The sequence below is a fragment of the Haliotis rubra genome, unplaced genomic scaffold (genome assembly GCF_003918875.1).
Source record: "Haliotis rubra isolate DU_JTF1 unplaced genomic scaffold, ASM391887v1 Scf995, whole genome shotgun sequence".
NCBI lineage: Eukaryota > Metazoa > Mollusca > Gastropoda > Lepetellida > Haliotidae > Haliotis > Haliotis rubra.
Window position 1 is genome coordinate 93,950 of NW_025767740.1, and position 15,734 is coordinate 109,683.

Below are 15,734 nucleotides of genomic sequence, written 5' to 3' on the forward strand. Positions count from 1 at the left end.
TTCCTCTCATTTCCAGGATTGTGATATTATTATCTCATTAAAAGAATCTAACAATTGACAAATGTCTTTTGGTTCAATTTTCCATATGTTTATTTTGTCTGACACCTATTTGAGGATTGGATGTACAAACTGTCTGACATTGTTAACTGAGTGTCGTCATTAGGGTTAGAAGTTACTCAGATTATCACTCAATATCAACCGGTTTGTACTGATAAATGCGGTGAATAGCTGGCTTGCAATGAGTGTATTTTACGCAAATTCAGTTCGATTCAGTTATACTGGGGGTGCCAAGAAATGAGACAGTGTATTCTGTTGCTTTTCTTTTAGAGATGATACGAACATTTTTGTCTAATTTATTGTATGAACACAAAACCTGTCTGTATGCTTCCTCTACCCATAACATATAGGTGTGTTTGAGAAACATTGCACATCCAATTGGTGTGAACTGTAATTACTCATTACACACCTGTAGTCTAAGTGAGTAATTTTCAGTGACTTCCATTTGCATAATGTGTGGAAAGAGACATTGTACATCAAGCCAAACTTGTATGTTGCCGTACTTGTGCCTGCAGTTGTTTTGGATCATGAATTGTAATTACCAACCTCGTCAGCTGTACTATAAAACAAATGCAGATGATAGAATCAAGACATTTTCTCCAGTTTACATGTCCATTCATGAAGGGCATTGCAGTTCCCTTTGCAGAGAGGCAAAACTTTGGCGAGCCTGAAATCTGTGATCGTGCATTGAATATTGTACTATACATGCACTCTCCCACATATAGATGCACTCTTCGTATACCCGTGAGGATCCGGGTTATATTGGCCTTCAGTAACCCATTCTTGTCGTAAGAGGCGACTATATCCGTCAACCTAACTTTTAGAACACGGTCATTTTGCAAGTTATGTTTAAATAACAGAAGGTATCCAACTTTAATTGGCTCAATTAATAATGATATCTGACGACCTAATTGGGTGTTGAATTTCTAAAATTTATGTCAGCTATTAAAGATTTTACAGAAGAAACTATCACATAAAGTTTCTGACAACGGCAACATTTTCTCAAGGGAGTACTGGCAAGTACTGGAATAGCTATCAACGATGTCGCAATGTGTGTCGCACGTGCAGGTTGGGAAACATCGTGATTGTGTAAGGACATATTGAGAAGGGACCGTATCACCAAACTATTTTTCATTTTAGACAGATTGTTTTAATTATTCATTTGTATTGAAAGGTAAAGGCAAGTAATGAATACGATTATCAAACATCATAATATTACAAACATAAGAAAGTGAAGACTTATCATGTTAAGATAACATATCAATTTTCATACTGAGACTCAGGAGGCCCGACTTCAATGTCAGAGTCAGATTCTGAGTTCAAATCTATGATCAATGGTGTGACCGTTTTGGTTTGCATACCATCCTTTTGCCAATATTGTTCTTCTACTTGCTAAACGTGATCTACACAATATTTCCACAAATCTGCTGGGACGTTACAAATTTCGTCAATCACAATACGTTCTACGTCGGCCAACTCAAACGATTTGTTCTTCTGTGCAACGTGCTTTTTAAGATGGCCCCGTACAAGTTCTAAGTCACAGTGATAGGAAGGGGGTTGTACAACTTCATGACCATGTTGTTTAAGCCGATTGTCAATTTGATAAATAGGTGGTTGCTTTGTGGGAAGAATAATCTTGTACAACTCTACTTTTGTTTGACTTTGATGAATGCTCGATGCCATGTTTGTCAAGCCAACCAATCATATCTCCCTTTGTGGAAGATGAGGTTGGACACTTATCCTGGGGGTCAATGCAGCTGTGATAAGGTGCATTGTCCATTCCGATCACAGAATGGTCAACCAGTGCTGGAATCAGTTGTTCAGTCACATATTCAGTAAACACGGCAGAGTTCATTTCATTGTGGTAATCCCGTCCATCCTTGGATTTGGTCCCGAAAACAACATCACATCCAGGAAGAAACCCCAAGTGAAGAATTGTGAGTCTCTCTCCTTTTCCAAGAGGTATTCTTCTGTTGTTCTCTGCATCTGGGTGCTGCCATTGGTAAGAAGATGTATGGTTAGCATTGGCCCACGTGTCATCAAGCCACACGATTTCATGTACTTCCTCTCTCATCTGACGTATCTTCTTCAGATACCGAGCTCTCATTGCTATGGTATCGCCCCTTTTACAGAGTGTCAACATTTGGTTGCTAAGTCTTTCGAAGCGGTATCCATATTTCGCAATAACTTGCATATTCTGTACTTGGTGACATGGATATCATGGTCAACTTGAAGTATCTTCTTCAACTTTCTGGAAGATGTAGCCTCACTCGACTTGTGTAAACGCCAAATTGCATCCCTCACTACTCGTCTATCAAAATCATCCAGTTTCCCCTTCATGAGATGTTTTGAGACGCTCCCCGACCCACCCGGGGTTTCAGTGTCAGACCCTGCGTATTATGCGATGAAGTGTCGTTTTTGAAAACTTGGAAGCATGAAGTGTACCTGTCGTGAAGCAATTGATAGACATACAGGGCTTTTGTCTCTTGACTTCGTTCTTAGAAAATGCATGTACTTTGTTAACGATGTCCCGTGCATCTTTAGCGAGCATCTCGCCGACACCCGAACACTAGCTGTGACGTTACAAACACTTTCCTTGATATTCTCGTGCATGTATGTACATAACATGTTGATACACATTGCGACATTGTTCTGTTGTAAGGAGTGAAGGTTGTTGTTGTTCGGATACAGAGAAAACGGACCCCAGCGAAAAAGGACCCCAAAAATATCGAGAAAACGGCCACCGCGCTGGAGAGAACGCCCTCCGGACCAAGAGAAAACGGCCTCTGTGCCTAGAGAAAACAGCCAAATTTACTTCATTGCTGATAAGCTTTTAAAAAGTGATTGGTTGTTTTGTTTAGTTTCGATAACCTTTGAAGATTGATTGATTGTCTCGATAGTTCCGATGAACAAACCAATTTGATTGATTGTACATTTTACAGGTAAGACTAGTTGATAAGGTAGTGTTTATATTGACGAGCGGATTAGTAGTTCTAATTCCAACTTTCGTTCTTGTAGTTCTGCCATGATCCCTAGTATGGTGATCTACCTTCAGTTGTTGGTAATCCATAGCCTGTTTTATATATTTTACTGTCATCTATAGTTTAAACGTTTTAAATATAAAGTTTAGTTTGTTTTAAATTCATATCTGCGATACACTAGTTGTTTTACTGTCCTTCGGTGACAGCTGTTTAATTATAACGAAAATATAATTTGTATTTAGTCACGATATGGCTGAAATATTGCCGGTGTAACTTGAAAATCAGGTCAAGATATCCAATCACCGTGCTACTCCCTGTGAATGACGTGAGAGTGAGAAAACAGGTTGACAAAAGAATTGATAGATCATCTTATCTAATACTTTCACCGCCAGCCACTGAGTAATGATAACATTTTCTCGTGTTTATTCAATAATCAAACGCTGACGGGTGAAGGAGGCAAGCCCGAAATAATCCTTCCGGTCGACTGGCGCTACTTTTGAGACGGTGATGAGAGACACGCTTGACCCTCATCACCCATTTCTATCACGTTAAGAAAGAATTGATATTTGATAGACAGGGTTCTTATTTATTCTAGGTATCTCTTTGATGCACGTATCGCCATATGTGTTACTAATAACAAGAAATGAAAAAAATATAGCTTTATAATATATATGGCATTATTATATACAACTAAACCATTGCCATGACTATGTTATCATTGGTGTTGCCTCCTTATTATGATATTGATTTAGAGATGAATAACAGTAAAATAAAATACATGTAGTTTTCTGTTATATATAATGGCTACTATCTCTAAGCATAGAGGCAGTTTTCTCTGGCAGCGATGGCCGTTTTCGATGGGGTCCGTTTTCACTGTAACCCGTTGAAAATTCAGATGAAACTGGTAGAATCACCTATGTATGTATATGGAAACAAACAATGAACAGATTAAATTATAAGCATCTGCTGCCGAGGATGTGCATCTGCAGTGTTTGGAAATCAAATGAGCTGTCTCGCATGTCGTCAGCCGGGTCTAGTTCATTGCTTGGTCTCTCAAAAATATTACTGAAAGTTTTAAGTGGATATGATAAATATTTGGACTTTAAGATATATAGACCCGGGACAAACTTTGTTCCTGATGAATTCATGTTTTCGTAGACACCAGTGAGTGAAATAATTCAAGCCAGATGGATAGTGTTTCATTTATAGATGTTCTGTATATGCTGTGCCAGGTTTACTTTCTTCAGATTCTTCATAATTTCCACAAATATTGGGACTTTTGACCTATGTAACAAGGATGTTACTCCCTGAGTAATTTAAAATGTCTTAATATGTCTGTCCAAGGCGAATGAGGACACCTGTATGTAACCATGCACTGTTATTTCGTGGATATACCACTATTTCGTTTCCTGGAATTTCAGTCTTGTCATGTGATCGGTGGTATTGATTCAGCATTGGTTTGGCGTGACTATGAGTCGTGGCTGCGCTGTAGCAGAGATAAACACAATGCACAAGGCTCTTTGTACAACCTGGAAGTGATTGTTTGCTTATTTGCTTATTGTGTACAAACTTTCAAATGTCTCGGAATGCCTTTGTCTTGTAATCAGAGAAGGTGACATCTGTGTTTGTTTTGTTTTTGATGAGACGTGCTAAATCTATTTGCCATCCAGGCGCCCTCAGCAGTGAACTTGACCATTTGAAGAAAACTTTCACTTCTCTCAACAGTTACCCTGTCCACCTAGTCTCCAAAACCACCCGCAACACCGCCAACAACTGAGAACCTGGGCCATGGCTTCCATTTGTTCTGGTCGCAATTTGTCAGTCTCTATAGTTTATCTATTATCTAGTGTGATTACCCATTTGTCACCTTCTCTAGCGGCAACACCATCAAGACCTATCTTCGACCCAATGGCATAGGCCCCAAAAGCGCTAGCCCCAAAAGTTAAGCACCATCTACTTTAACATTACAATTGGTTCCAAAATACAACATTAAGGAAATCCGGTAATTATATAATTTGAAACCAGGTTATGTTATAAAGAGGTAACATGCAAAAACACATTAGCACGTTATGCATGTGCTATGTAACAGTTGCTGATACATGGTAACCCTATGCAAAAAACTCCAAGTTGTAAATCTTAATGAACACATTAGCTATCACTGGTTCATCTAGAATTCCAAACTAAATGCCATTGCATTGTTTTACTGTTTATATTTTTGTATATTCTAACAAACTGGAAGATGTTATGTTCAAAGTAGGAATTGTATTGTTTTGGGCTGCTAACGTGGGTCTAAATATTGACCTAATTGTACCCGGTAGTACATTTTCATCTGCGAGAAACTTGAGTCAGATGTTATAGTGCAATCAATTTGTGATGTAATGAACAGTTAATGATATATTATTGTTTTCTTCGTCTCTGAGACACCAAATGGCAACACCAAGTAGCCCATTCTTTCAAATTGAAAATGTTATTGTGATGGTGGAGTGTGCATATGAATGTCACTTCGTGTTAATGATTGACTTGTGCGCGTGTGCTGTGAGTACACGTACACGAAGTGTCTGTTTGTAGAAGACCCAGAGGTGCAGAGTCTCACACCAACACACACCCCCACACACACACACACACACACACACACACACACCCCACACACCCATTTTCAAGACGCATGCATACATTTGAAACTTTTATAAAGGTCTCATGGTATCCTTTGTATTCTAAGTGTGAACGTATTTCAACACTATCATGAAAACATTTGAATAGGCTTCCCAACAAGTAACACAACTTGCAAACGCGATCTAATATTTAGATGGGATCACAAATCACATTTCCACAGCTACACCCGTTGAGTAAAGGAAACATTCTTCATCTATTGTGGTTCATTGTGAAGGTGCACCAAAATAGATTTAAAACAACCTGCATATTGAATACTGTCAAAGGTGTGGCATTGTACCGTGACTGAGAACAATACCCGTATGTCACCTTGCCCTTATGTTTCGTGGAAATGCTATGATTTTTTCTTCTGGAATTTGAAACATGTCATGTAACAGGTGGTATTTATCCAGTGTTGTGTTGGTCGTTGCTATGAGTCTTGTCTGAACAGTAGCAGAGATGTTGACGATGTACCCGACAGGGTTGCGAAAATCATTGGACATTGTGTCTGAAACAGATTACATATTTAGCTTTACACACCTTGGGATGATATGGTCTTTACAATAGATTGCTGTTTATTTTTCATATCAGCCTCTTGTGACATCCCTCAAAGGGGGTTAAAGTATTGTAAAATTATTGTCCTCCTGAGAGGGCACGTAAGTCCCAAAACTTTCAAAGTAAAATTTAAACTTACCAGATTTGTTAAACGTAATAGTTTTGTTATTTTAAATTTCGGCTAAAATGTCCTACAATAGCCAGCGGCTGAAGGGATGGTGTAAACCCTACTAGGGTCCATGCAGGTAGCAAAAGTTCCCATGGTCCCTAGCATGGTGATCTACCTTCAGTTGCTGGCGACCTATAACCTGCTTTTTACATTGTATTGTCTTCGTAATTAAACTATTTTTAGATTTACATGCTAGTTTTCGACACCATTTGTGATACTGTAGTTATTTCACTGTCCTTCGATGACTGATTATTCAATAATTTATATTTTTGGTGTATGTAAAACCTTTCTCATCACTATATTGCTGGAATATTGCCGAGGTGACGTTAACATTTAACTCACTCACTAACGCACTCTTGTGACGTCATCAGAGGCTGCTTCATTAATACCGCCCTTGGGTATATAATTAAATTGATTGAAATGGTCTGTGCTAACGAATGAAGGTTTTTGAAAATTCAGATGATACCGGTAGAATCAACTACAGTGTTTGTATGTATGGTAACAATGAACAGATTCAGATAATAAGCAAATGAACTGTCTTGCATGTCGTCAGCTAGGGTCTAATTTATTGCTTGATCTCCCAAAAATATTACTGAAAGTTTCAAGTAGAGTCTTAGATATGAGGGGAGGTCAAAACGTTTTGAGAACCTGATATACAATTAACAGTCCGAGCAGATTTTGAACTTTTATTTTTCACTATAGTCTCCCTTCAGTTCAATACACTTTACCCATTTGTGCTGCAAGCTGGCAAAGTCTTTTGACTGGTCCCTAAACCAAGTTTCTGTTGTAACCTTGATTTCATCAGTGACAAATCGTCTTGCACGCAAGTGAGACTTCACATTTCGGAACAGGTCATAATCACTGGGTAGGATTGGTCAAGATTGTACTCGTGGACTCTACTTCCTCACCCTCTAGTGTGAGCTCTGCACTTAGTTTTAGAATCAGTAGGGCGTCTCTCTTCCATTTATCACAATATTAATACTGTTTGTTGCGAGGCGTTGAAACGTTCACAAGTATCTCCTGAATAATCAATGTATGCAAAACTACTATTGGCATAGCTGTTTCAAAACTTTAGGTAGTGAGTTCTCAAAACCTTTTGACCTCTCCTCGTACATAGACCCAGGAAAACCTTTGTTCGTTGTTGAATTTATGTATTGGTAGATACCAGTGAGTGAAATAATTCAAACCAGCTGGATATATTGCTTCATTTATTGCTTCATTGCTTCATTGATGTTCAGTCTATGATGTGACATGATTACCTTCTTCAGTTTTCCATTCACATAATTTCCACAAATATTTGGAGTATTAAGCCTATTTTGACCCACCCCGAGTAATTTCAAACTTCCTAATGTATCTGTAAGTAACCAGACAACCCAGTGACTGACATCATGCGCTTCAAGCTACACAGTTTGGATATGACGACATGCATCAACCAAGTCAGAGACCCTGACAACCAAATCCTGTTATTTGCCTCTTAAGTCAAGCATGGATTACTGAAGACAAATTCTAATTATATGGGATCTTCATGGGTCATCAAGTCACATCTTATGACATGCATAGACTACTGTGGACTCATTTTAGCCTGCACTATTTATAGTAAACATGGTAACCTGTTTGTGTGTGTTTTAGTAGACAGAGATAACCTTCTTCCTTTTATGCAAATTTGATCAAGAAATAGTTTGATAGTATTGTTCTGCCTTCAATAATGAAAGTTAAAGTTGTTGGTTATTGTGACTGTTTAAATGCTTTAATATCGGAAACAAGCAGTGAGGATTTTGGTGAGGTATCCACCACGAGCAGGGTAAGTCAAGGTAGGTCGTGGTTATACAAAACCAAATGTTTGTTTATATTTGTTTTAAAATAACTAAGAAGTCAACATTCTTGAGAGGCATTTAGAAGTTGGTGAATATATAAGACGAGTATATGGGTGTCGTCTTCTTTATTGTATAACACAACGATTCTAGGCTACTTCTTGAAGAAGGGACAAGAAGTAGCCAAGAAATATTGTGTTATACAATAAAGAAGACGTTGCCATCCATATACTCGTCTTATACAAGAACTCAACAGTTGTTATCCCCCGCAACGCGTTTTGCGGTGTGTGTGTGTGTGTGTGTGTGTGTGTGTGTGTGTGTGTGTGTATTAAAATGGACTCCGTCCGTCCTTCCGTGTGTGCGTCCGTGCACATTTGTCTTTTCCGGAGCATAACTCTAAAAACGTTCAATATTTCTTCCCGAAGAATGCCATTGTAGTACTCTTTTCCGGAGACTCACTTTAAAACTGTTCACTGTTTCTTCACCAAATTTCATACATAGGTAGGTCTAGTGGTGAACTGGTGCCTTTTGGTAGTTTTGGATTTCTGAATAAAATAAACAAAATTGTGTGTTTCCATGGCAACAATTTTGACTTCAACTGAATTTGATGGTAGTGCTCCTTTCTGGAGCAGAAATATTGCCGATGTGACGTTAAATAATAACTCACTCACTCTGGAGCAGAACTTTGAAACCTTTCAGTACTCTACTTCCACTTCTATATACACGCCAACACATTTGACATAGTCATAACTCGTAGACATATTCATTAAGAGTATTTTGCCATTGCGGGGGATATTGATGACTTTGTCTTCTTGTTGCATGTACATGTGGGTATAGTCTGGCAATAGCAATAAAAACCAGAGATCATACCAGAAATCATCCACGTATCGGCAGGTGGCCTCTGAGCAAAAGCAAAAGAAGAGCACAGAATAGCAACATACACTGGGATGACCTCATAGTGATTGTATTCACAAACCTGAACTGCTGGTACTTAATTTGTCGACATTACACAAGATTCATAAAGAAACTGGTGGTCACAAAAATGGTTTGCCACTCGATGGTATGGGTTAATAGGACTGCTTGTTTATTACTTTTAGCCAAATTTTGACACTTGACTGCTTTTAACCAGAGGCAATTAATATGATTCTCAAAAGTTCTTCATCTACTTGACCAAAACGAACATGATGCTTTATCCGTCTAGTAAGATCTAGATCTATGGATAAAAATACCCTTGTCTGTTATTAGCTGTTTCAGCAGGCGTCTCTGTGATTGACATGTACATGAAATATCGTGCCAGTACTGAAGTGTATGCAATGACATATCAGTCTAAATCTTTTCCATAAGTTATTCATTAAAACCGTTATTGTTAATGTTAAAGTGTATGTTATGGATCTAGTAACTTGATTATTACTTACCTATTGCTGGATCACAGGATTTCAGGTATCATACGCTTTTGGATGACAGTGTTATGACAACGGTTGTTGCATCACACCGACATTGTAAATTCTTGGATGATGGCTTATGTTTTAGGATAAAGTTATCTGTTATTAGTTAGAGAGCTGTTTTATGGTCATTTCTGTAATTAGAAATATAACACTGAATGTTTAGGTGTCCGAAAAACCGTTAAATTGGTCTGTATCATCTATGATATGGACACCTATTTAATTTTTGACACAAAAGACAATTTACTGTCTATAGCCTTCAGATTGATTATTGTGTGAACATGACATTCAATTTAAACTTGAAATGATAATGATTGAATTGTGCGCATGTGTAAATCTGGTCTCGTTGCTATATGGCTGAAATAATACCGATGCGATGTAAAAGACTTATGCAATATACATTGTATACTGGTTGCTGTTTAACTTTGTTTTCATCATCAGATTGGCAGAAACACCTTCCCATGAAGTGAATTCCAAGACAGGAAGATGAATACCTCTGCTGTGTTTACGTGTTTGTTAATTGTCTTCATGGACTTGACAAATCAAGGTATGACGATGGCAGCAAAGGATATAAACTCATGGTCGACAGATCAGAAATGCCAAGATATGGCAGATGCTGGAAAAATGCCATGATAACAATGCAAAATGGCTGCAAGAATCTCACAGGCAAAGCCCAAAGTCGGCTATCCTTGGCCTACCTCAACTGTTTCCTGGAATTTCAAGGTCGAGACGTGTATAAGTGTGACGTTGATCAACCGTTTCATGAATGTACAAAAAAAAATGCTGGATGTGGACAGAGGTTCATTTACAACCTTTTTCACACACACTCTAAATATATGTTACTTTCTTCAGGCGCAAATATGGCATGAGGAAACAGAGAACACAATTGGTCGACTTTCTAACAGTTCGTCTCAGGTAGCATCGAAACTAAAAGATTCCTACAAGCTACAGAATGAAGTACTAAAAACAACAGGAGGAAAGCATAAAAAATCAAGAAACGATCATGAACAAGGCTTCAAATTTGAGTAAGATCATTTCCGCCTCGTCTGACGACATTCGTGAGATGTTCAAGGACTTCAATGAGACAACACAGAAACACCGTGTACTCATCACTCACGTGTTTGATCGTGTTACCGAATTATAGTTCTTGGCTTATGGAGGAATTTCAAGTTTTCAGTCCATTGTGTTCTATATCCTGTTGATAATTGGGTCGTGTCTGTTGACGTCATCTTCTTGGACAAGCAGCGAGAGGCTCTGTTTGTTGGGACTGGTGATAGGGAATATCATTGTAGAACGGATGGGTTGTCTTCATGAGGCCTTGTATTTTTAGAAATCTACCGTTTCTAGTCTTTCAGAATGAGGAGGTATGTGCTGACATGTGAGTGCGTGAGTGCGTACGGTGTTTTGCCTCTTTAAGCAATATTCCAGCATGAAATGGGCTTCACACATTATACCCATACATGAATCGAGCCTGGGTCTTCGGCGCGACGAGCGAACGCTCTAATCACTACGGTACCCCACCGCGCCTATGCTGACATGTTCCTGAGATAATCTTTTCAAGTCCAGTTGAACTACACACAAGGAAATACACACATTAATACTTTTCTCATCTCTAACAACGAATAGTGATGGCTATCGCTCACAACATGCAGATCGATAATCGGAATTCAGTCATCGATCAATAATCGATTGTAATTGTAAAGCCCACCACAGAACTCATGTGGGCCAAAACGGCACACAATCACAACAAACGAAACAGGCACCTATTAATAATAATAATATCGAAGATCGATTATACTTCAAGTTAAGACACACACGCAAATTGCAATTGGTTGTTTACATTGCAGTTTAATGACTCAGGAAAATGCTTTCATTGTTCATGTCTTAATATAACAAACATAACGATTAGAAACATACTTTCTAAATTTAGTTTTGATGTTTCATTTTTTATAAATATTGATTAGTCCCCTGAGCTCATTGATAATCGCTGACACAAGCAACGTCGATCAATTGACCAATTATTTGATCAATCGCTTCAGCACTATGAAATACCCAGTGAGAAATAATGCATGTCACTCAATTCTTGGTGGTTGGTGTGGGCACAGGATAGTGTCTCTCTAACGCTCAGGCGACAGGTTTCTCCAGACGTGGACCTGATTGGTACGATTGGTGGAGGAAATACATCCGCGGACATCATAACACCTCCTACATGTTCATAACGTTCATGGACCCGCCTGGAGACAATGTTTCTTCCGTCATGTCTCTGCAGTAAGTAGGAACCTGGATTCGTCACTAAACCAAATGCGTGGACAGTTCCGTAGGTTCCAGGTAGTCATATTGTTAAACCAACGGAGACGTTGAGCGCGATGGTGACGACGTAGCACGGACCTGGCGTAGGGTCTCCTGGCTCTCAGTCCAATCTCTCTCAACCTGTTCCGAACAGAAATCCTCCGATATCCTACGAAGTCCAGACACCCTGGTTGCTGCACTCTCACCCGTGGCAGTACTATCACGCAAATATAGTACCCGGATGTACCGATCTTGGGTTGCAGTGGTGACTCGAGGTACGGAAACCCCTTCCTGTACGGTGACAGTCATTTGTTATGCCAGTTTGGTTGTAACGAGCTGCAAGACTTGATATCATGGTCTCACTTACATTCAGATGCTTGGTAACAGAAGATTGTGACTCTCCAGCCTGCATTCTTCCAATGGCGATGGTGCGTGTCACAGCGCAAGACATGGCACAGTGATTTGAAAGTTTTTCTTATAGATTTCTGAAAGATATTTTTACACGTGAAATTGTGTAATATCGTGTTATCAACACTTTTGTTAGATATTTTGACGATTGTTTGAACACAATTAATTAGAACAGGTAATTGATAGATTTTTCTTTTTTGGGATAGTATATTAAGTCCAGCATGTCAAGTATTGTTACATTTTGCTGTCCCGTTGAATGGAATTTTGCCAAGCTGAAAGTTTGCTGACTTCACAGGGACTATTTTAGTCACATCGCCATTCCTTTTTATTGAAGAGTACTTTGTAAGATGCACGTAGTGTTTCCTGTTCCAGGAGATGATATATGGTAGTCAGCTTCTAGTTCGATTGGGTTCGGTCCTTATTGGGTTCATCATCCTCCTTGGCTTCTCCGTTTTCTTCAAGGACCCGAACACCATCAACAACCAACCTCTGGAGGAGATCCGGAAAGAGATCTCATATATCAGGGGCTGTCTCAGAATATCAGGTTAACCGTAAGTGCTTGAAACAATATATTTAATACCTTTATGGCAAGATTAGTTTTATACCTTGCCTTACAGATAAAGGGCTGTAGTTGAAAATAATGTCGGTTGCTGTTTAGAGTTAGCTACCTTTGTTCTGGTAGGACACACTGCTCATGGTTACAGACCACCGCCAAATGGTTGGATTATTGCTGAATGCGGTGTTTGTTTAACAAACAACCAATTCATGAGAACAACTTGAACTTTGTTGTCAACTTGAACTTTGTTAACATTCTCCTGACAAGGTTAGCTATGTTGTCACTGTAATGTGCGAAATCATCCATTGGATCCTATCACATTCTAAGGTGACATCACGTTTCACGGATGTGAGAGTTCATATTAGAAGAGAGAGTATTTCAGAAACTTTGGTATTTAACAGTGTTGATGAACATGTGTTTTCAGCATGTATGTTCAGATTTGTGGGTTTTGCTGATATTGATTCCTAGAAAATTACCATTTCAAACCTCCAACCAATCCTGTTGGCTCTAAATGGAACGTCCAGGTATCAAATACCCAATGAAAGAAGCAAATGCAAAGCACACATGCATTTATCTCCTAAATGGTTGTTTTGATTGGCAGAATCAAGCAGCAACACTCAACACATGTCAACCCAGGGTGAAGAGGGAGTCGAAGCTGACTGTGAGTAGCTGTTACTTCTTTGTCAGAACATATAGTGATAGATTACCACGGTTACAGATTCGTGTGAGTGTTTTTGAGAATCGGGTCCAAAAGTCAATTTCCTCTCTTTAAAACTTTGGATTTACACATTTAACAACTCTAATCTGGACAGTAGGCTTCCACTAAATGGTTCCACTGTCCTGTTAACCATGTATCCTCACGGGTAATGATGCCATCTCTTTGCCTTTTTATAATGACGGGTTTTACTGCAATTTTTAGCTTTCTCTCAGACCTCAAAATCACTCAGATACCTTGATACTGTGTTACATGATACATAATGTTACGTGTTTATAACATCTTTGTGTGAGAGTTGATAAGTACTGTTTTGGGGTTAAATAAATACTTGTTTAATTGGAATTCTTGACATGGTTTTCTCACCAGTGATGAAGGAAATACATCATAACAAGTTTCTTGTATCATGTGCCTTTGGAATACCAAAGGACGTTAAAGTTAGTGAGTTCGTCTGCTTTCACGCCGCTTTGAGCAATATTCCAGCTACATCGCGTCAGGGGACACTGGAAATGGGATTCACAAATTGTACCCGTGTGGGGAATCGAACCCGGATTTTCAGCGTGGCGAGCGAACGCTTTAAATACTAGGCTACCCCACCGACAGGTCATTAAAGGTTAATACTTGTTGTTTCTCTGTCTGGCACTGGGCATTATGGGAATACAACAAGATCTGTTTTTAGTCTGTGTACTGTGTCTAAGTGTCTGTGTCATGTTAAACTGCAGCTGGTATCACACTGGACAAAGCAAACGAAACAGACTGATCCCAAGAAGCCACACACAGACATATATGCACATCATTAAGTAAGTTCTAAAATCATGAAAATGATGTTAAACCCAATTCAGTCTGCCCAAAGAACATTATGTTACTATGGTTACCATCATTTACCTTTTACATGTTTTAGCATTGTTTCCTCCTAGATTCACCAGCGAAGGCATCCCCGTCATCAACTTCAGCAAAGGTACAGAAATTCAGCTTGTACATTGGGTTTATATGTGTCACAGAATTCGATATTGTTTGGCAAAGGGCCCTGGTGATGACATGTATGTGGTGTGTGTGTGTGTGTGTGTGTGTGTGTGTGTGTGTGTGTGTGTGTGTGTGTGTGTGTGTGTGTGTGTGTGTGTGTGTGTGTGTGTGTGTGTGTGTGTGTGTGTGTGTGTGTGTGTGTGTGTGTGTGTGTGTGTGTGTGTGTGTGTGAATCCATAATATCATTTTTTGACTTTAATCACATGTTCTTAGTGAATGAATATATGCCCTGGGGTCACCGGCAAAAGTTTGTTCAGACACTAGTGTATGTAGTTTGTGCAGACCAAGATAGCATTTCTTTTATGAAATTCTTGGCAAGAAATATAAGATAATTATCAAATCTTACAGAACAGTATTCTACGCGACATACTTCCTTTCAGAACCCTCAAACCATTTTTGAAAGTCAAGGTAAAACCACGGTGTCAGGCTTACTGATTGGGTTGATAGATGTAAGTGTATGACACATGCCGATCAATGCTCGAGATGTCAATTGTTAGGTCAAGGTTTGTTTTCATACAGGTTTAGCTCAACTATTTTTGAATATTTCATCAAGAACATTGAGAACCATAATAATGCTGATCGCTCATTTCAGTGATCCATTATTCTCTTTGTCAGTATGTAATTGCATTGTTCCTGTGCCATTTGTTTTCCAGGCATCCAATTCTGAAGCACCAAGATACCATCTTCGACCTCGAAACCCGTCCCCGCCAGTCCAAGCCCAGTGCTCAGTGGGGAATCTCTATTTAAAACTTCTCCAAGATTGTCGCCATTTTGAACAAAACACAAAGAAAAATGGCATTCTTGCTCGAGCTGTTTTAGCGGAAAAGAATTGACTGATTCAGTAGCCGATAGACTTTCATTAATCATTTAAAGGATTAATTATGTTGTGTTGTGATTTGCTTTCTGGAAAGTCAACAGGTCGTATTTGTAAGAAACAGAGAGATCTTGCAAAGTTTTTGAAAATGAATGGTTTAAGCATAAAATGCTTAAATAGTTATATAGGGAATTGTGAATATAATTCTTTTTAGTGGAAGACAATCTTTTAGAACCATCCTCTAGCTTTTTGACTTTATACATTCAAC

At 38.9% G+C, this 15,734-nt stretch overlaps 1 protein-coding gene across 3 annotated transcripts; it reads left to right on the forward strand.

Annotated features, from left to right (window-relative positions):
• Positions 1-10,204: 10,204 nt before the first annotated feature.
• Positions 10,205-15,717, forward strand: LOC124265779. 3 transcript variants are annotated; one of them, XR_006895541.1, is made up of 6 exons: positions 10,205-11,028; positions 12,734-12,905; positions 13,519-13,578; positions 14,352-14,429; positions 14,547-14,587; positions 15,306-15,717. XR_006895541.1 is itself a non-coding variant. In XM_046700594.1 (5 exons), exons 1-5 carry the CDS (start codon positions 10,975-10,977, stop codon positions 15,483-15,485), a joined length of 507 nt encoding a protein of 168 aa, XP_046556550.1. In that variant the 5' UTR covers positions 10,205-10,974; the 3' UTR covers positions 15,486-15,717. The 3 variants fall into 3 exon arrangements, 2 of the variants coding, with proteins under 2 accessions (XP_046556550.1, XP_046556549.1); XM_046700594.1 differs by lacking the exon at positions 14,352-14,429; XM_046700593.1 differs by lacking the exons at positions 10,205-11,028; positions 14,352-14,429 and adding an exon at positions 11,090-12,381.
• Positions 15,718-15,734: the final 17 nt, after the last annotated feature.

Bases quoted from the DNA above. Each gene is read 5' to 3' on its own strand.
- LOC124265779 (XM_046700593.1), top strand. From the start codon at position 12,307: ATGGTCTCACTTACATTCAGATGCTTGGTAACAGAAGATTGTGACTCT. The intron at 12,906-13,518 runs GTTAACCGTAAG...TTTGATTGGCAG, and splicing joins GGGCTGTCTCAGAATATCAG to AATCAAGCAGCAACACTCAA. The intron at 13,579-14,546 runs GTGAGTAGCTGT...GTTTCCTCCTAG, and splicing joins AGAGGGAGTCGAAGCTGACT to ATTCACCAGCGAAGGCATCC.